General features: G+C 38.7%; 2 protein-coding genes across 3 annotated transcripts; one reads left to right on the top strand and one right to left on the bottom strand.

Moving 5' to 3' along the window:
- Positions 1 to 180: 180 nt before the first annotated feature.
- Positions 181 to 6,976, top strand: RBM48 (RNA binding motif protein 48). Its single transcript, XM_005876092.2, has 5 exons — positions 181 to 339; positions 988 to 1,178; positions 2,712 to 2,857; positions 4,253 to 4,818; positions 6,471 to 6,976. The coding sequence occupies exons 1-5, from the start codon at positions 229 to 231 to the stop codon at positions 6,555 to 6,557; spliced, it is 1,101 nt and encodes a 366-aa protein (XP_005876154.1). The 5' UTR covers positions 181 to 228; the 3' UTR covers positions 6,558 to 6,976.
- A 107-nt stretch (positions 6,977 to 7,083) lies between these two features.
- On the bottom strand, positions 7,084 to 20,405 carry LOC102259238 (EF-hand calcium-binding domain-containing protein 1-like). 2 transcript variants are annotated; one of them, XM_005876093.2, is made up of 6 exons: positions 19,461 to 20,405; positions 14,533 to 14,688; positions 13,248 to 13,352; positions 11,101 to 11,255; positions 9,546 to 9,650; positions 7,084 to 7,197 (listed from the first exon to the last, which is right to left on the bottom strand). In XM_005876093.2, exons 1-6 carry the CDS (start codon positions 19,516 to 19,518, stop codon positions 7,144 to 7,146), a joined length of 633 nt encoding a protein of 210 aa, XP_005876155.1. In that variant the 5' UTR covers positions 19,519 to 20,405; the 3' UTR covers positions 7,084 to 7,143. The 2 variants fall into 2 exon arrangements, with proteins under 2 accessions (XP_005876155.1, XP_014403127.1); XM_014547641.1 differs by lacking the exon at positions 7,084 to 7,197 and having other exon boundaries at positions 9,572 to 10,587.
- Positions 20,406 to 21,166: the final 761 nt, after the last annotated feature.

The raw sequence follows: 21,166 nt of genomic DNA, 5'->3' as shown, positions 1-21,166 counted from the left end.
CGCGCGTAGGGGCGGGGCAAGCCAGCCTCTGCCTCCTTCCTGGCCTCTCCGCCGCGCCGCTGGGGGGCGGCACCCCGTCCACAAATCCTCTTTCGTAGGAAACGACGGCCGACGCTATCGATTCTCCGGCCAATCCCGGCACGCCTTGACTTATCCCTCTCTCTTATTGGCTAAACGGGAGTGCAGCCGGCGGATGTTGTCGTTTCTGTGAGAGCCAAAGCCGGCAAGATGGCGTCGGGCGGCGGGGAGCTGGGCGGCTTGTTCGACCACCACGTCCAAAGGGCTGCTTGCGACACGCGGGCCAAGTACCGGGAGGGGCGACGGCCTCGTTCCGTGCGGGTAAAGTGGTTTTTGTTTCATTTGCTATCCTCAGTAGTTTTATGTGAATTCTAGCTCCACGCGCCCAGCCTATGTGAGTGAAGGCTTGCGAGGCTGCGGTCGGACCCATCTCCTTGCAGGTGGGTGTGAGGAATCCTGGGCATCCGCTACCAGAGGTTCCCACGACCCCTTTGGTCACTGCGAGGGCGTCCGCTCTGCGGAAACGGGGCTTTGTTTTAATCATTGTATCTTCCGTGTTTACGGCTCTCCTTGGCACATAGTAAGCACTCTGAATATTTAACTCTTTCCAGTAGCTGCACCCAGCCCATTTCTGCAAAATCTACCAATCGAAGGTAGTCTGTGTGATGCTTTAGTTGGGCGAATTCACGTGGAGTGAGCTCTTCATCAGAGAGAAGGGCAAAGTGTTTGATTTTCTGTTTTCTGCAAACTTGTTGAAAAACATTTCTTGTTTTTAAAGCTTTTGGACATTTTTTTAAAAAGCAGATTTGGTACATGCCCTTGACTGGAATCGAACCTGGGACCCTTCAGTCCGCAGGCCAACGCTCTATTCACTGAGCCAAACGGGTCAGGGCTGGACATTTTTTAAAAAAGCAGATTTTTCTTAGACTTATTTATGAGATACATTTAACTTGTTTGCATTTCTTTTAGGTATATACAATTAATTTGGAATCTCGGTACTTATTAATACAAGGAGTTCCTGCAGTGGGAGCGATGAAGGAATTAGTTGAACGATTCGCTCTATATGGTGCAATTGAACAGTATAATGCTCTAGATGAATACCCAGCAGAAGAATTTACAGAAGTTTATCTTATTAAATTTATGAATTTACAAAGTGCAAGGTAATGTGCAAGTTAAGCACTGTCCTACTGCCCCCATAGGCCCCAGGTTTCCCACATTCATACCTGAATTATGCAATAACAACATGGTTGTTCTTGTCTTCCTCCAGTCTTTTTAAATGTTTGCCTTTCTAAAACACTTTCTATCACATCATTCTCATGTTTAACACTTTGTCTTGTAGGGTGGTAGATTAAAAATTGGGTTTAGAGTAAGTTTTCCAATTCCCTTGCTTACTAACGTCATGATCTTGGAAGGTTATTAAACCCTAGTAAGCCTGTTTCGCTTATTCTATAAAATCCATATGATAAAAGGGCCTGCTTACTGAGGTTGTGTGAGGCTGAAATGAGGTAATCCATGTAAAGGGCTTAGCATAACGCCTCCTGTTCAGAATGCAGTAAACATTAGTTATTGAGGTTCTTACTGTTGTGCACCTATGTGAATTAACGCCATCTCTTCCAGCTTTCTATGTAACATAAACTCAGTTCCAAAAAGGCTGAAATGTAAAATGCCTTACCTACTTTTATGTAAACCCTCCCTCCTACTGATTTGTTCCAAGACCCATCCTTCCCTGGTTATTACAATTCATATTTTCTTTTCTGTGCCACAAATAGCACTTGTCTGCCATAAAGCACTTATTTTATGGGGTCAGGTGTTATTCGCAGGTAGCTGTAAAATGCAATCTCACTTTCCTAACCAACGTGCCAGCTCCTCATTGTTAGGGAAGCTATTTTCTAGAGTCTTTGCATTTCCCACAGCACCTACCTAGTACAATTGGCCTTGGAGTTTGGCATCTGGATTTGAATCCTAGCTCCACTCTCCAGGGTAAACATGGCCAAGTTCTAATCTCCCCAGGCCTTACATTCATCATAGGATTGTTGTGAAATGTTAATTCAAGTGAAGCACTCAGGACACTGCCTGGCATGTGGTAAAATCTCAATAAGTATTTATTATTATCCCTGAGCACAGAAGTACTTCAATATTTATTATAATGCCTGACCAGTTATAGATATTTAGGAAGTATTTGTTGAATGATACCATCCTCTCATTGATTAGTTGTTATATATTCAGTATTTCCTCAATTATTGAAAAATTTTACAGTTACAGTATTTTTATTAATTTTTTATATAGGAACACATTGTGCTGAGAATGCTAAATTGGGTATAAGCTAACTCTCAAGGGCCATTTAACTCCACAGAGAAAAATCTCTATTTTATGGCAATGGATTGTGTACCTTAGGCTAACCAGCTGGATTCTAAGTTGGTTAAAGGGAGTCTAGATATGTGTGGATGACTTAGCTCAAACCCCATTAACAATGTTGGGAGAGGGGAGGAAAGGCTCTTACTAGTAGAGTATGCACTAGATCAAGAAGGTCAATTCCATCCATAAGCAAATTACTTAATTCCCAAACCATAGGATGTACACACACATAGCAAAAGCTGGACTTTGCTCTTTAGATCTATGCATTGTATACTAGTCAAGTTTTATCCTAAGTAAATCTAGATGAATAAACCATGCTATCGTGTATTTCTGTTTAGGATAGCCAAGAGGAAAATGGATGAACAGAGTTTCTTTGGTGGATTGCTTCATGTGTGCTATGCTCCGGAATTTGAGACAGTTGAAGAAACTAGAAAAAAACTACAAGAGAGGAAGGCTTATATAGCAAGAGCTACTAAAAATAAAGGTATGGAAAGCCTGTTACTAAACACCCATGTGTCAGGCATTCTGCTAAGTATACCTTTATGGAGCTCTCAGTCTAGTGGGAAGAGGGGCAAGTAAATGATCACAATATTCAACAACTGTAACATGATTCTTTGTAGCACTCAACGTAATCTGGGATGGGAAGAAAGAGATGTTGGTTTGTGGGAGAATTCCTACAGGATGAGAAGGGGGCTGAGTTTTGAAGGATAAGTGGACATTTTTCAGAAGTTGAGAGGAAGAAATGGGAAGGTGGGCCAGATAGCATGTTTAAAGGAATAAAGGAGCATCGTGCATCCTAAGGAACTGTGAATAGTACAGGATGACCACACGGGCTTCGTAAAGGGCCTTGTGTCCCATGTGAAGGAATTAAAGCTTTTACTTGAAGTGAGAAACAATTAGGATTCACAGACCAGTTCCCATTGGCTAATCTAAAACTGCTAAAAGTGGTAAAGTTTTACTTTTGACCAACAGCTGGCCAGGTGCCTCATATGCCCAACTGAGTTTCCCTAGACACAAATTCCAGATGCCTGGAATGGAGTCATGAGATCTGGTACGTGGGTTGTAGGACTAGAGCAGTCAGAATTAGATTAAGATAGCATGTGTAGTCTGAAATCTGAATGCTACCAGAGGCTTAGATTACGAAATTTTCACCCTTTGGGTCAAAGTCAATGTCCATAAAGCTATTGAATATGATGAGTTTGTGGCTGATTGGGGAATGGGCATGTGGCAATAGTGAAGAGAGAAATAAGTGGGGAGACTTGAAAACCTTACCTGAAAATTTGGGAAGACAACTGTTGAGAGTCCCTGTAGACACTGAACTTTAACCTGTGGGATGTGTAAATAACTAGCTCCATACAAACTTATATGTGTGGGGGGCAAAGGAAATTACTAAATATGGGCCCATCATATTGCTTGCTATAAAAACTAACACAAACTAAGCAGCATATACACTCATACTGTAAAAAACAAAAAAGCAGCTTTGTATGTAATGACATGGAAAAAAACTCCAAAATCTACAGTTAACTGGAAAACACAAAGGTGCAGAGAAATGGGTGTTACAGGAGGGTAAAGAGGGTAGGTGGAAGGAAGACATACTGGACAGATTAATAAGAAAGTAAGAATAGTGATTACTTATGGGGGGTGGAAACCAGGCATACAGGGAGCAAAGAAAGTGTAGCGTGACACTATTATACCTTTATCCTTTTTAGCTTTTAAACCACATGAATGTATTGCCTGCCCAAGAAATAAAATTGTAAGGGTAACATTTGTTAACATTTTAAAGCAGTGTTTGTTTTTAGAATTACACTTTTCTGAATGATGAAAACAGATTAACTATTTCTGTTTCCCTTTCTCTCACCTTTTAACTTGTAATATAAAGATTATTTCATGACAAAGAAGAAACTGGTTACAGAGTATAAAGACACAAAAGATTTTAGACAGGACTTCCACTCAAAGAAATCTGGATTTTGTGAAGCTGTGCTGAACACTTCTGCTGGGAACTCAGATCCTTGTCTTCCTTATTCTTGTGAATTGCCTTTGTGTTATTTCTCCTCAACATGTATGTGTTCATCAGGAGAGTACGAGAACAGAGCATCAAGCTCCTCTCAGTACGGGAGAAACCGTGATGAAACAGTGGGGCATTGTAACCACAATGACTCTTTGCAGCAAGTGCACATGAAAACTTTAAAAAATTCAGAGGCCTGCCCTGGTGCACAGAAGGCTTTTACTCCTTCAGAGGCCGTTGACAGATTTATGCCTAGGACGACACAACTGCAGGAGCGGAAGAGAAGAAGAGATGATCGTAAACTCGGACCTTTTCTTGAAACAAGCACTAGCAGTAATGAGGTGCTGATTGGGCCTCTGTTACCAGACATACCCAAAGTGGATATGCATGATGACTCCTTGAATACAACAGCGAATTTAATTCGGAATAAACTTAAAGAGGTAAGATCATTTAAAGAAGTCTTCTAAGAGACGATTTTGTTATAGGACTAACCCTAAATGGAGAATTATTTATGAGAACTATAGTATTATTTACTATTTTTCATTTTTAGTTTTTGATGTGTTTACTGAATTTACTGAATTTTACTAACAAATACCATTTGCTTTGATACCATTAATCCTTGCCTTAAACAAGAAACAGAATACTAGCCCGGCTGGTGTGGCTCGGTTGGGTGTCATCCTGTGCACTGAAAGGTTGCTGGTTCGATTCCCGGTCAGGGTACATGCCTGGGTTGGGGGCTTGATCTCCAGCAGGAGTGGCATGCAGGAGGTAGCCGACCGAAACTCAGTGTTTTTCTCTCTCCCCCTCCCTTTCCTTGCCTCTCTCTAAAAATCAATAAAAAACATCTTTAACAAAAGAAACAATACTATGTTTTATAATGTGATTAAGGAGGGTCAAGGTAGCTTATTTTATGTACATTTTTTTACCTGGAAATTATTATCTGATTAAGGATAGGGGGTGTTTTATAGTAATAAAAATCTATGGACACAGTTTTTATGCTTAAGCCTCTTAAATTTTTTAGTTTGTGTTGGCAACCCTTCCTTTCTTCACATACAGCTGAACTAAGGCATGGATACAGACATAGAGCCGTCTCAGCCAGAGCTGACTGTATTTTCAAGAAAAATATGTTAGGTCTGAATCCTAGGTATAGAAACAGTAGAACAATAAGGAGGAGAAATACTAAGTATAATTTACTATGGTTTCAAATAATTTCCCAGTTTAAATGAAGACTGTCTTATTCTGCTGTAACTTATTGTCTCCTTTTTTCATGATGCATTTGATTTCATTTTCCCTAAAAAATTGAGGATTATAACATTTTCTGATTATTTCTTTAAATTTTTCACCACAACCCCCCCTCCCCCAAACCTCCATGTCTATCTATACCCATAAAATAACAAGGGACTTCAGATCTACAAAGGAATGTTAGTAGAGCCTGTTTACTTCTCTCCCTCAAAAATTTCTTCTTGTTAAATGGCTTTAAAAATGAAGGTGGAGGGTGATTGGGTAAGAGATTAACCAAAGGACTTTTATGCATGCATATGAGCATAACCAATGGACATAGACAGTAGGAGGGCGAGGGCATGTGCTGAGGGGTGGGAGCAGCCAGGGAGAGGTCAAAGGGGGAAAAAGGAGACTCGTGTAATACTTTAAATAATAAAGAATTTAAATTAAAAAATTTTTTTACTCCCAACAGTGTTTGGACAGAAAACTGCTCTGTGCCTAGATCAGCCGTGGGCAAACTACGGCCCGCAGGCCGGATCCGGCCCGTTTGAAATGAATAAAACTAAAAAAAAAAAAGACCGTACCCTTTTATGTAATGATGTTTACTTTGAATTTATATTAGTTCACACAAACACTCCATCCATGCTTTTGTTCCGGCCCTCCGGTCCAGTTTAAGAACCCATTGTGGCCCTCGAGTCAAAAAGTTTGCCCACCGCTGGCCTAGATTGTAGGCTGTACCTTGAACTTGGCTTAGCTCTGCTTCAAACGTGATAGTAAGGATTAAACTACTGAATATATTATGTCTTCTGATAGTTTATTTATTCTTTTACTATAAAAAATAAGCTTTTCTGGTTCTCTTTTCTAAAACTAGGTGATTACAACTGTGCCAAAGCCTCCAGAAGACAAGCTGGAAGATGTTCATACAAGTCATCCATTAAAACAAAGAAGAAGAATATAAGATTACTAGTAGCAAATTAATATTTTCTAAGAGTATTTATTTTTAGCCTGTCGTTTTAATTCTTGAAGAGATTTTACTGCTGCTATTTTTTTTAATGCACTCCTCTTTGTAATTTCTTTCAAGCTACTTGTTTAATTTAGTTTCACCTTTTAAAATTAGTTTATTGTGGACAAAATACTTGCCAGCCAACTGTTTCCCTTAATAAAAACTTTCCTAGAAACGCCATCCAGTGACTTTAGTTACATCTTACTGGCTAGAACTGGGCCCATGACTATTCCTGAGGAGTCTGGAATAGTGAATGCTTTAGGTTTCCAACTTCTATGGTTGAGGAAGCAAGGGAAAAGAGGGTTGGGAATGCCTGACTTGATGCTACAAGATCCAAGGTTGTTGACTAACTTAAATAAATTTGCTGCTTATTACCTATTGATGTTATTTTGATCCAAACTTACTATTATAGAAACTGTTCTTATAATATTACCTCTCACATTGCAGTAACTATATGTGAATTAATTGAAGGAAATAAAGATAGGCAACCAGAATCTGTTTTTTATTTTAATGCAAGTATTGAGTGATTCACATTAAAAAACTAGACAGAATTCAGGATGTGTTTGAATGCCAGGGCTTCAAAGTCAAGACAAATCTGTAAAGTAAAAAAGTTAATAAACTATTAGAACAAAGCTGAAATTAGAAGCTTACATGCGTTAGTTAACTTATCAGAAGAATTTATTTGATCTATAGCATAAACTAATTAGAATTTGTAAATGAGTGACTTCTACCACTACTTTTATAGCACACTCACTTTTTTTTCCTGTTAGTAGACTACATAATGGAAATCCAATTGTGTACAAGCTATTTCCATATTTTTACTGATAAAAATAACTGGAGAAGGCCCATACCAAATGCCATCTCTTTTTCGTTCCTCCCTATCCTTAAGGGCCTCTGGCCTAATTGAATTTGAACATATCAGTTAAGAAGGTTCATCTTCAATTATGACTTACTGATCCAAACTTGTTAGGAGGGCACTAGGTGGTAGATGGTCTTTTAAAAAAAAATATTTTTATTGATTTTAGAGTGGGAGAAACATCGATGATGAGAATCATTGATTGGCTGCCTCCTGCATGCCCCCTACTGGGGATCGAGCTCACAACCTGAAGACATGTGCCCTTGACCAGAATCAAACCTGAGACCCTTGAGTCTGCAAGCTGATGCTCTATCCACTGAACCGAACTGGCTAGGGCTAGATAGTCTTAATAGAAGCTGCAGGCAAGGGGGTTGGCCCTAGTTCCTCGTAAGGCAATTAGATACATTTTTTGCTGAATTCAGGTAAAAGATGTATTAGAGACCTGACCATAGAATTAGGAAGAATACATTGCTGTCTAGGACAGCCTTCTCAGACTTGAAGGTGTTATGAACCTCCACTTCAGAGTCTTATTGTAATTCTGATGGTGGTGATCAGGAGCTGGTGGGGGCAGGAATGGGGAGTTGTTTAATGAGCACAGAGTTTCAGTTTTGCAAGATGAAGAGTTCTGGAGGTTGCTTGTACAACAGTGTGAATGTACTTTATTGAACCTGAATACTTAAAATTGATTTGGATGGTAAAGTTTATGTTAGGTGTATTTTAACACACACACACACACACACACACAGTCTGACAGTCCTAAAGGGAGGAGCTGCTCAGTGGGTTCTTTGTTCTTGAGTGGATTCCTGATCTGTTCTGTGTGTGGAGGCCAGCGCTCCTCCCCATCCCCGCCAACAATACACTGTTTGATCATGAGAGAAAGAAACCTTTCTTGTGTCAGGCACCAAAAAAAGATTCTGATTCAGTTGGTTTGGGGTGGGGTCTGAGATTCTGCATTTCTCATAAGTCCCTAGGTGATACCATTGAGCTGGTGCACAGACTACACTGAGTAGCAAGGCTCTAGATAACGGCTACAGATGAAGTCTCTGGGAACAACTCAAGAACTGTTGGTATCCATCGGACATAAGTAGTTACTCCAACCCAGTCCATAATTCTGCACTGTTTCACCCATCAGTCCCTTAAAACGAGAAGTCTGCCTTTCACATATTGCATTTTACCACGTATTTCCAGACAAGATGTGGGAATATCCCTGGTCAGGTGGCTCAGTTGGTTGGAGTATTGTCCTGTAGACCTAAAAGGTTGTAGGTTCGATTCCTGGTCAGGGCACATACCTAGGTTTTGGGTTTGATCCCCAGATCAATGTTTCTTTCTCTTCTCTCTCTCCCTCCGTCCCTCCCTCTACAATCACTAAACATATCCATAGGTGAGGATTTTTTTAAAAAGGAATAAACTACATTGGGACAAATTAAGAAAGATGAGCTAAGATGGCTAAGGATAGCTTATTATGCAAGTTCATTCACAAAATCATCTAAATTAGCACAGAATAAAAAGTTTCTTCAAAAAAGAAGTGTCTTCTTATGTCATGTTTGCAAAGCAGAGTTGATCAGAGGCAGAATTAAAATGTTAATGAGTCAAATAAATTATTAGGCTGGCTATTCTAGCTCAGAAAACTTTCGTCAAATCCAAACATGAAAATAAACCTTATGACCACAAAATACTATGTATGTGTTCAAATTTTTTAAAATTTAATTTATTCTCATTGACAACATTTGGGTTGAAAGACATCAAGTTTTCTCCTAGCTGTTCTTGCTGAACCCACTCTTTATTCACTGTTCTATCCCTTAAGTAAGCCCAATATACCTTGGTTTTCTTTGGGGAAATACTAACATACAAGAAATCAGGACTTGTATACAGTTGAAGTTACAAGCCCAAAAGAAAAGTCTGTTGAATAGAATTACTTAAACAGTCACTACTGTCTTGGTTCCCAAAGCACTAGGATGGGCTGAGCCCTTCATGGTTGCCTAGACTTAACAGTGAGCTGAAGCCCTAAAGAGGTGAGTGTCTAACCAGTGTTATTTTCAGATCCGTTAAAATGTCCCCTCAACCTTTTGGGGCTGTTGGCACTGTACCTTTGCTTCTGGTAAACATTGTCCAAACACCTCCAACAAAAGTCTCTCTTCTTTCACTGCTTTTTCAAAGTCGGCAAAAGAGATCTTGCCATCGTTGTCATAATCCTAGAGAGGAAGCCCATATTGTACAGCTATTTTTGTGATAAAATAAGGACCAAGGGCAAAAATTCTCAAGCTTAATTTTTAGTACTAGAACTTGTTCCTGAAAGGATCTCTTACTTGGGAGCTCATCATGTAAAAAGGATAAAAGTGGAGTTGCTCAGATAAGGACCGAGGCACTGGGAGTTAGAGCACTCACAGCCCAAGATGGACTAGAGTCATGCAGACCACCGCTAGGCCTTTAGGGATGGTTGGGATCTAGAGAGGTGGGGAAGTGTGTGGAGGAAGTGCAGAATGGCCCAACCTGAATTATGACAGTAAGTCAGGAGAAGAGGGACCTGCCTCAAGTGGAGCATTGGTGACAGGGACTATGGGTGACTAAGTAAATCATGGGGTAGCATGTGTGTGGATTATGTATGCCTTTAACTGCTTCAGTGATTTTGGATTTGATCTGATGGGTCTTTGGTGTGTGTTTTTTTTCCACACATCAGGGTATAACTAAATCAGGGCTACTGAGAGTCTAATCTAGAGAAAGGTTTGAATAATTGTCAGAAAAGGTTCACTCCGTAACATTTCCTTTCAAAAAAGAAGAGGGTGGGTTTGGTATGAGGGAACATACTGTCTCTCAAGAAGTCTACCCTGAGCCCTGGCAGGGTCGAGTGAGCACTTCCAGTGGAAGGGGATACTCTGGACCTGTGTTAGCTGAGTCTGAGACTCGGCAGTCCACATCATGTTTCTTTCTTAAACTCCAGAGTCATGGGTTAGCCAAGCCCACAAATCTTAGGGCCACAAATATTCACCGGTATCCGGTAGAGGGTCACAGTAAGAAAAGGAGAGAAATTACTATGTCCATTAGAAATGGATATTATTGGTTTCATTGAATTCTGCACCGAATTTTCTAGTGTGACCTTGAGTAAACCCATCTGTACTTCAGTTTTCTCATCTGCCAAATAGAGATAATTTCTACTTCACAGGGTTGTTTTGAGGATAAAATGAATTCATATATTAAAGTTCTGTGAAGGGCCTGGCATATAGCAAGCACTCTATTTAAAAAACCTTTTATTATTATGTTATTCTATTATATTGAATATTTGGAAGAATTGAAAGGCTAAGGTCATGAAGACAGATTAGAATAGCATCCAATTTAAAACACATTAAACCCGCTGCCTTTCCCACAATTAGTGAGGTTTTACTAATATTAAAATATTTCAAAATGAGAAAATTAACATTAATTTGGAATAGTGATTCATTTAATCACCCAGCAATTCCACAAATATTTTCTGAGCACCCACTATCAGCCAGACACTATTCCAGGCAATGGTCAGAGCAGAAAACAAACAAAAACTCCTGCCCTCATAAAGGCTGCATTTATTATGGAGGGAAATAATTTCTTCATCTTAGCTTTATCCAATATCCACTTGCTTGGTTATAATGAATTACAGTATTTCATTCTTACCATTTTCTTCAGCGTTATCTCTACCAATTCTTTTATTCCTTCATCAGTCTCTTCCTCAGATAACTGCTTGTGTAGACTGTTCCTCAACATGTCAAATATTTCCTCTCGAGAAATGTAACCATCATCACCATTCAAATAATACACTTCAAAACAGACTTTTCAAAGCATAAGATGTTTAAAGACTTGGATAAGGACAGTTAAAATGTCACTAATCTTCTCCTTAGTTATTTCATTATATAATAATAAAAACAATTTATACAACCTACAATTATTGGCCTATATGGTAAAGAGATTTTTAAAATAAAGCACCTTTTATTACATTTCTTTCCACAAGTTAAAATACCCCTTGGAACGTGTAAAGAAAGACTTGTAACTTCTGGATTTTGAAATTGAGGGTTTAAAAATATTATGAAGCTGAAATAAAGGGGATACATAAATCTCTGATCATACAATACATTTATACGTGTATACATATGTGTGTAAAAATCTCAGCTTTATGATTCTCGTCTTACATAGAGAACAAAAACTAAGTACACACTTTGCCATGTCACCAACAACACTTTTCGGTGTATTTAGCCAGTGAGTCTGTCATCTCTTTGGGGCCTGCCTGTCTGCACTACTCAGAAAAACTGCTCTCTCCTCACAGAGTAAGCACTCCTACAATCCACTCCTTCATCCACAAGTGACTTACTCAGGTCCTGGGAATACAGCAGTGCAAGAGCTCTTGTGGTGTTTGTAACCCAGTTAAGCGTTTTACAAAAGCAATAGAACCATGTATAAAACTCCAGAGTATTAGATTAGCTGTGTGTTTTTGTCAAGTTTCTCCAATCTGTTGCATACATGAGTTTGCAACACAACCCTACTAAAAGTAGTATCTTCCCCCAAATTAACTATCTCGAAATGTATATGAAACATTTTTAGGAAGTGGGGTTAGAGGAGGAAACATTTTTTGATAGTGTGATGCTATTCAATACTATACAGCTACTTCCAATGTCACAACCATTTTCACCACGTATTAGTATTACCACAAGAATTTACTTCCAAGAAACTTAGCTTTTCACTTTTAGGTGAGACTTTTGTATAGGAATGTTGCAATAAGCTTAATGGCAACTATATTTAAATGTTATCCTGTAAAAAATTAGACTGAAGAAGAAAACACAAAACTAGAAACAAAAATGTCAGAAAGTTGGCGGTTTTCTTTAAAAATGTGTTTCTTTAAAAATGTGCTATCACTTTAAAATGTGTTTAATTTAGGGATCTTTTTTTGAACATTCCAAATCCAAATTCAAGTGGAAGAAGGGATAAAAAAAAAAATTGCTTACTTCCTCAGTACTCTGCTGTCTTCTCTTAAGCAATCTGTTTCTTTGAAAACTACTATTTAAAATTGTTCCTATTATCTTTCCAGGGCTCCTCGCCCCAAATCTTGGAACTAGAGGTGTAAAACATAGGAAATACACACCACACCAATGGTACAGGTGAGGTGAGGCCTCAGTTATTTCTAGGCAAAATTGTGAACTGAGATAATGTGCTTGGAATTCCTAAGCACATTAGGAATTTCTGTAAGAGGCTCTCTTTATAATCCTCCTCCCTTTCGGCTCTCATTGTCCTAGGCTTTCCCCCTTTCCACTCATCTACACTAACACTACAGTATTGATGTCTGGTGGTTAACGTGCGTTTTACCTTGTTTTACACACACACACACACACACACACACACACACACACACACACACAGAGGCAATGGCCCAATGTGACTTGTGCACTACCCATATCAAAGCCTATTTCCTGCTGAGCTCAGAGGCAGCCTCAGAAATTTCCACCTTACTAGCTGATAAGAGTTGGCATAGTCCTAATCCTTAGTTTCTGTTATTAGCCTGGGCCTTAAGCCAAAGACCCATCCTGGTGACATCTGAACATTATAGAACCAGTGACTGAAGTGTTTGGGGATCCTGGGACTAGGGACTCTCCTATGAAATAGCCCACCCATTTCATCTGGCCTGTATTTTTTTAAAAACTATCATGAACTATTTTTGCAAGGTTGCTATAAAGAACACTAATTATATATTTTTTAAAAATATTTAAACATTCACTAAATACAAAATTAACCATATATATTACTAAGCCAGTAATGCCATATAGAATTCTTACACTTCAGCTTTTCTTCAAAAGTCCCTCGAAGAAACACTGATAATCCTTTAACCCACTCATTTACATTTATGCAGTTATCACTGTCTTTGTCAAATGCAAAAAATACTGAAAAAAAGCACATATAAGTGTATTATTATTCACAGCTATTTTATAATTCAAGAATAGGTATGTATAGATTTTTAAAAATCTCCTCCCAAACTGAGGGGAGAAGAGGGTTTTGGTACAATCATTCTTGAAAAAGTCAAAATTACTGAAAATGTTTTCCCCAGATTTCTATAGGAAGAAAAGTCATTCTCCTCCATGATCAATGATGATCTTGTTTTGTACAGTTACTATGTACAATGATGGAGCCAATCAATGTAGTAATTTTTATACTAAAAAAGTGGCAAAATTCTGTTCTAAAGAGCTTGTACAATGCCTGAAGATAAATTACTAAAATAATACTATTTTTAAATTACCAATGAAATCTTAATATAGAAAGCAAAATAGTATTGACTCTTTTGGGGATGATGAATGTTAATTATTTTGATTATGGTTATGAGTTCAAGGGTGTACATATATAGATCAAAACTTACCAAATTGAACACTAAAAATCAGTTAGTGAAAATGACTGCCTCATATTAAAAAACTTCCTACTTTAAATAAATGACCTTATTTTTTTCAGTATAATGAGTATTTTTCATTTTTTTAAAAAAATATATTTTATTGATTTTGTACAGAGAGGAAGGGAGAGGGATAGAGAGTTAGAAACATCGCTGAGAGAGAAACATCGATCAGCTGCCTCCTGCACACCTCCTACTGGGGATGTGCCCGCAACCAAGGTACATGCCCTTGACCGGAATCAAACCTGGGACCCTTCAGTCTGCAGGTCGACGCTCTATCCACTGAGCCAAACCAGTTAGGGCAGTATTTTTCATTTTTATGAGGAAAAATTTACATGTCTACAGCATATGAATTAATAGACATCATGATTAAAAGTCACATGCTTATCTTTGAAAAATAATACTGCTAGCTTATTTAGCCCGTTACTAGTTATCTCTCAAAGTGGTACAGTTATAAGACATCTTGAGCAAATTTATATTAAAAACCATCCTGACAATAAAATCAACTACTGATTTGCATTGGCAGCACTACCAGAATTGTCTTTCTAGTTTGGCATTAAAAAAATCAAAGTCTTTGATGAAAATTAAATATATTTGTCATATATTAATCTACTTATATAGATGCCATATATATATATTTGCCACCTCAGCTTGGCTCATTTCAGTCCCTTATGACTTCTTACCCCTATTCATTAGCTTATCATCAGTCATTCCAAACAAGCCGTGCAGGATCATTCGAAATGTGCTCCGATCTAGTCTAGCGTTATCAAGCCTCACATCAGGTTTTTCCACCAAGCCGTGAAAAAGTATTATGAGGCTCTCGACTTCACTTTTCTTGACTGTAAAATGAAAATATAAATATGACTTAATCATTGAGTTCTCCAATCTAATTTACAGTATTTTACTAAAAGCTATTTTTTCCCTTGATGCGAGATGCCATAAAAAGTATGATATGGACTTGTTACTCAAGAGCTTATACAATTAAGATGGTTCTCACTTGGAAAGAGGAGTTGGGCCACTTTCATGGGAATGAACTTTGAATTGGGCCTTGAAGGATGCATAGTATTTTTTTAGGAAGGAAAGAGTTGGGGGTGGTAAAGTAGTGGAGAATTCCAGGGTGAGGTAACAATATGAATAAAGGAAAGAGGTAGAATGGAGGTTGAGGTTGAATATGTCTTCCTGGGAGCCAGCAAGTTGGGAAGAAGTGAAAAATAAGATAGAAGGTGGGGGGCCTTGAATGCCTGGTCAGAGGATTAACATTTATTTTACTGGAACAGTGTCTCTCATGGTGTCATCTTTGGCCCATCTGTATGAAAATCAACCCCTTCTCCATTGCTTGTTACACATGCAACTTGCCAGGCCTTGCCCCAGACCTACCTCAGAATTGCTAACAGAAGGCCCAGGAATTAGCTTCAAAACAAGAGTTCAGTTGCAGTGGTTCTCAACCTTCCTAATGCCACGACCCTTTAATACAGTTCCTCATGTTGTGGTGACCCCCAATTTCATTGTTACAAATTGAACATAATTAAAGCATAGTGATTAATCACAAAAACAATATGTAATTATATATGTGTTTTCCGATGGTCTTAGGTGACCCCTGTGAAATGGTTGTGACCCAGAGGTTGAGAACCTCTGCAGGGCTAAGTGGTTTAGGAAAAGACAAGTGGCAAGCTGTACTGAAAGGAAAACTGGAAGCACAGAAGCCAGGTTTGGAGTGACGGGGCTAGGGAGATGGAAACGAGGTCAGAGAGTGGGGAAGGAGCCTGAGATACTGCCAAATGAATACATAAATACATACATACACACACACAAAAACTAGTAGGATTTCATGACTGGCTTTAAACTGAAACTTTTTAATACTTATGTACCTAGATCTCACTCCAGACTTAGTGACCTAAGGAGTAGATTTAAGAAGTGCACAGGTGATTCTAATGCACCATCAGGACTGAGAACTAAGGGATTAGTGGGTTGGGGGTAGTAGATTTAAGTATTTGGGTTCTACTTCCATTTCTGAGAGACTAAATAGCTGAGAGATAGACAAGTTATAGACCATCTTTACGCCTCAGAGTCCTCACCTACGAAAATTGGGTATTATCTGCCCTAAATGATCTCTGACAGTCCTTAAGTGTTTAAAAGTCTAATTCTATGAATCAAAGGTTGAGAGAACTGAAAGAGGAGGGAAAGCTGGTTACTATTTTTCTTGTTCCCTTCATTGTCTTCCCTCCCTCCTTTCTTGTTTATTTCTGGGGAAGGTGGGGAGAAAAAAATTGTTAGATGCTGTCTTTGAAATGACTTCAGGTTACCCAACTGAAATTAATGATAGCACATAGCAAATATGCAGTTTGCCATAATAGGGCTTCCACTGTGGTCAGAATGACTTGGCTCTTCGGATGACTGACAAATCTAAAGAATAAGCAATTACAAAGGTACCCAATAGTATTTTATTAACTGAATTAGATCCTCAGGCTTCCCACTGTAGCTAGTATAAAATATGACTTAAAGGTCTTCTGTGAACCAGGCAATGAATACTTCCTGCCTGCCTCAAGGTTGTTACACTTTGGTGGAGATAAAGTGCAGTAAGGTAGTACAAACACTATGATTGATGGTGGTTGGGGGTAACCCAAAGGAAGGAATAATCAATTGGGGGGAAGTGGTAAGAAATTAACAAGGGTCCCGAGGAGAAGGTGTCATGAGCTAAAGCGGTGGGCAAACTACGGCCCGCAGGCCGGATCCGGTGGGTTTGAAATGAATAAAACTAAAAAAAAAAAAAAGACCGTACCCTTTTATGTAATGATGTTTACTTTGAATTTATATTAGTTCACACAAACACTCCATCCATGCTTTTGTTCCGGCCCTCCGGTCGTTTAAAAACCCATTGTGGCCCACCCCTGATAGACCTGCCAAAGGAGTGAGCATTGCCAGAAGAGGATGCTTGAATGCGTGGAGGCCTGTTCTGAGAGCTGCAATGGGGAGCTTACTGAAAAATTGAGGCAAGTTAACAGGATCAGATTTGCACATAAGGAAGATCACTTTGGCAGATTCTTAAAGCTACCTTATGAGTGGTGAATCCAGATGTGACAGGTTGTATTTCCCCAGAGACCACTGGAACAATCTACCCTACCCCACATGCTCTTCTTTCAGTGTGACTTGACACTCCAGCCTTAGAAAGATGGGGTCTGTCCCCCTCACTTGAAACTAAGGGGGGGCTTTTGTGCTGGTTTCCTGTCAACCAATACAGTACATGAGTTATGAGGCGATGTGACTTTTCAAGGTTACATAATAGAAAGGGGACAAAAACTTGCTCTGAGGACAAAAATTTGGAAGGACATCTTTTTTGGAATATAAAGAAAAAGGAAGTGCAGATGTGGATACTCTCTATGGAGTGCATAGTAATATACCAATATGCTTGCCTGAAAGCAGTCCTGTTCAGTTCCGATGGAGAATTACTACCTGAGTGGAAATGTTAGCACCAACACTACTGTGAATTAAATGGATCCCTGAAGAAAGTGAGGAGCTGTTTTCAAATATTACGAGTCATCCAACAAAGCAATCAAGGATTTTAGACAATCTTCAGTGGGTAACTTTTTCTGAGTTTATTGATGTGGCTCACATTTCATTTTATCTAAAGATCTTATATATGTGATCAAAACAATTGTGATACTTGAGAAACTGAGGATAGTGAGACTCATGTTGCGATGCCAGAGACTGACCTGTGTTAAGTTTTTTAGCGTAATTTTAGATTTACAAGAGAGGTGCAATGGTAGTATAGAGTTCCTATAAATACTTCACTGTTCCTCCCTGTTGACATCTTACATGGTACATTTGGCAAAAATAATACAGTAACTCTGGCATATTATCAACTAAATTACAGATTTACCAGTTTTTCCACTAATGTCCTTTTTTAAATTCCAAGATCCATTTGGTTGTCATGTCTCCTCCAACTTATGAGTTTTCAGTTTTTCCTTGCTTTTCATGACTGTGAATTAAGAATGTTTCTTGCCCCGCTGGCGTGGCTCAGTGGCTGAGCATCGACCTATGAACCAGGTCACAGTTCCATTCTGGGTCGGGGGTATGGGCTCAATCCCCTTTGGGGGGCCTGCAGGAGGCAGCCAATCGATGATTCTCATCATTGATGTCTCTCTCTCCCTCTCTGAAATCAGTGTGTGTGTGTGTGTGTGTGTGTGTGTGTTTATATATATATAAAATCTTCTTAATTTAACTTTGTCTAATGATTTTTTATTAGTTTATAGTAAGGAATGAGTTGAGGGTGGTAAAGTTAAGTGCTTTGGGGAAGAATACAAGATAAAGTACTATTCTTGTCATCACACTTCAGGGGCATACATGTACCTTCAATTACTTCCTTAAGTGGGTGGGTGGGTCTCTCCTTATTGACTTAGTTCTGAGTTAAAGATGATGAACATAAACCATTCAGCACAGTGTCTTGCCAACAGAGAGCTCAACACACACCAGCTGTTAGTAATCTGAGTGTAAAGTAGTGATCTGGTTACAGTGAATCAGTGTCAAAAACTTTCGAAAAAGAATAGTAACCCTTCCCTTTTTTCAAACAATTATATCTTCTTTGCAGAAGACTGTGGGATATGGGTCTGATCAAAGAATTGCTTTCAAAGAACAAATTATGGTATTTAACACTCATCACAGACATTGCTAAACATAATTTCATTAGGATGGGAGAGGAATTATATATTTTTAAGTATAAAAAAATTCCTTTTGAATGTCATAAAACTCAGGCTCTGTTAGGAAAGCAGCAAATGACAGAAGACATTACATTAAACACTGGCTCAATCTGCCAGATATGACTTAAGGGACGTATGGACAGCAGGGTTGGAAACGGGCCCTACAAGTGCTTGAGGAGTTTAGATCATTTAAGATGTATCCGGAATAAGAGAAAACAGAATTAAATCCACAAAGAGAGTTTTAGAAAGGTGGTGCCTGTCCTAATGAGAAAAAGTGGAAGTGCTCAATAATGAGGCTGTCCAAGTGGCTGAAATAAAAGTAACTTCCTCAAATTCTAAAAACAGATTTTCAGTATTATCAGAAAGGCTTGTGGTCATACCGTAGAAAAAACTTTCATGAAGATTACTTTTTAAGGTCTGTCAGGGCAAGGAGTTCCCCCCTCCAAACCTATTAAGACTAGTTTTCATAAGCACTTGCCATGTTCAAGGCACCATGCTACTGCAACATCTAGTTTCCTGTTACATATCTCTACCAGCTCCCTTAAGCAGAGCAATCATCTGCTTCTATGGATTTTGTGCCAGAGAACTTGGGGAACTGGTCCAAGTAAACCTTTATACTTATCAGTCCTTGGTTGGCAGATAATCCTTTAGCACTTATGATCTCACATAAATTCTCAAGCTCTTCTTTCCACATACACAAATATATTTCAGGATAGCTGGTTATTTTCAGTGTAAGTGCAGGGATAGTTGTTCACTTGCAGTCTGTTTTTTTCAAGTGATCAAAACATTATATAGGAAACAGAGGAACTCTATTTGGAGCTTACAAAGCACTTGTTAATGTCCAGCTAGTATGTCTACCAATGTTGCTTTTTGAATAAAGATGCTCGGGCAGTGCTGGATGTCTGGTCAGTACTCACAGCTCTTGACGGTTTTACTGATGGATTCCACCAGTTTCCCCAGAGCCTTCGGGTCCATGTTGAATGTGGCTTCAACACACGGCAGACTTCTCAGATAGCGTAGCTCCAGGCCTGGGCGTCCTGGACTGCCATTGGTTCCAGTTCACGATGTCATACCCAACACAGAATGTGATGACGGCAACATTCCAGCAACCAAATACAGAAGGTTCTCAAGTAATTGGAAAAATATGCAACAATGGTTGTTACCTCTCAGTACTCATGCCATGATTTCACTAATGTTATTGTGATCTGAAGTATCACAGCAAGTTTAACATCTATCTTTTCTTTGGGTCTAAACACCACTGACAGTGGTACTTGCTATTATACTGCCATTTATATTTCCTCAGCACAAATTCTACAGTTGAAAATGTTTCTCTCCTATTTGAACAATTAAACTAAATAAGATTACAAAGACCTTAAACTTTTAAGTTGAAATAAATTCCCAGGCTATAAAACGCTCCTTCAAAGATCATAACCTCATTTGCAAACTCAAAACCAGTACCTTCTCATGATATCCAAACAGAGGCTTTACTCTGGGAGCTTCTAAAGAAACATTAAACCCCACTTTTACCCCTCCAACTTACATAACTGGTAGGAAAACATGATGCCAAAGGTAGACAAAAACAACTGTCTTAACTCTTGTCTACTGTCAAATCTTAGAGACCAAGCATCTTCTAGTTTGTATCTGATGGTCTTCACTGCAGTAAGAAAAAAAAAAAAAAAAAAGTACTAAAATAAATTTTAATAAAATAGAAAAACAAATTTTAAAATAAGGCAAATACAACTGGGGGGAAAAAGTTTTCTTAAAATTCTTCTATAGATTTAAGTTCAAAATGGGCAATTTCAAAAGTTTGAAACCTGCCCTAACTGGTTTGGCTCAGTGGATAGAGCGTCAGTCTGTGGACTCAAGGGTCCCAGGTTCGATTCCAGTCAAGGGCATGTACCTTGGTTGCAGGCACATCCCCAGTAGGGGGTGTGTGGGAGGCAGCTGATCGATGTTTCTCTCTCATCGATGTTTCTAATTCTCTATCCCTCTCCCTTCCTCTCTGTAAAAAATCAATAAAATATATTAAGAAAACCAAACAAACAACAACAAAATATATATATATATATTTAAAAATAAAAGTTTGAAACCTGTCACTTAAGTTCGAATAATTGCTCTCCTCTCTTTTCTTTGAAGTTAGCCATTGTTCTCTATAAAAGGAAAGAAAATTAGGCAATAGGCTTTAGCACATCTTGACTGATAGAATATGAGCCCATATTCTAGATAAAATAAATTCAGGACACTCTTGTGGTCTTTAAAACACCTAAATATATTAAGGGCAACCAAATGACTCTAAAACAACGAGAAAGAGGTAGCACTGGTATAAATTCAATTTTTCTGTCCAGACACTCATCAATTTTGTCTCAGTTACCTTGGCATAATTATCTGAGTAACATGCCTTGTGTTGAAAAGGGGTGGTTGGTGGAGGGAAGAAGTAAGAGATGTTGACTTGCACCATAACATTACCAGTCAAATTTTCTCCCCATACCTTATTAGGAGACTGTTAAGGTTATCAAAGAGAAACAATGCAAAAGGTTATCTCCCAGCCAGTCAACAGTCTGGAAAGAGTACAATTTTGCCACATCACTTTCTTCCCCAGTCTAATAAAACAGACAGTTGCCTC

This window comes from Myotis brandtii, unplaced genomic scaffold (assembly GCF_000412655.1).
Source record: "Myotis brandtii unplaced genomic scaffold, ASM41265v1 scaffold48, whole genome shotgun sequence".
NCBI classification, from domain to species: Eukaryota; Metazoa; Chordata; class Mammalia; order Chiroptera; family Vespertilionidae; genus Myotis; species Myotis brandtii.
This window is presented reverse-complemented; position numbering and strand designations above follow the sequence as displayed.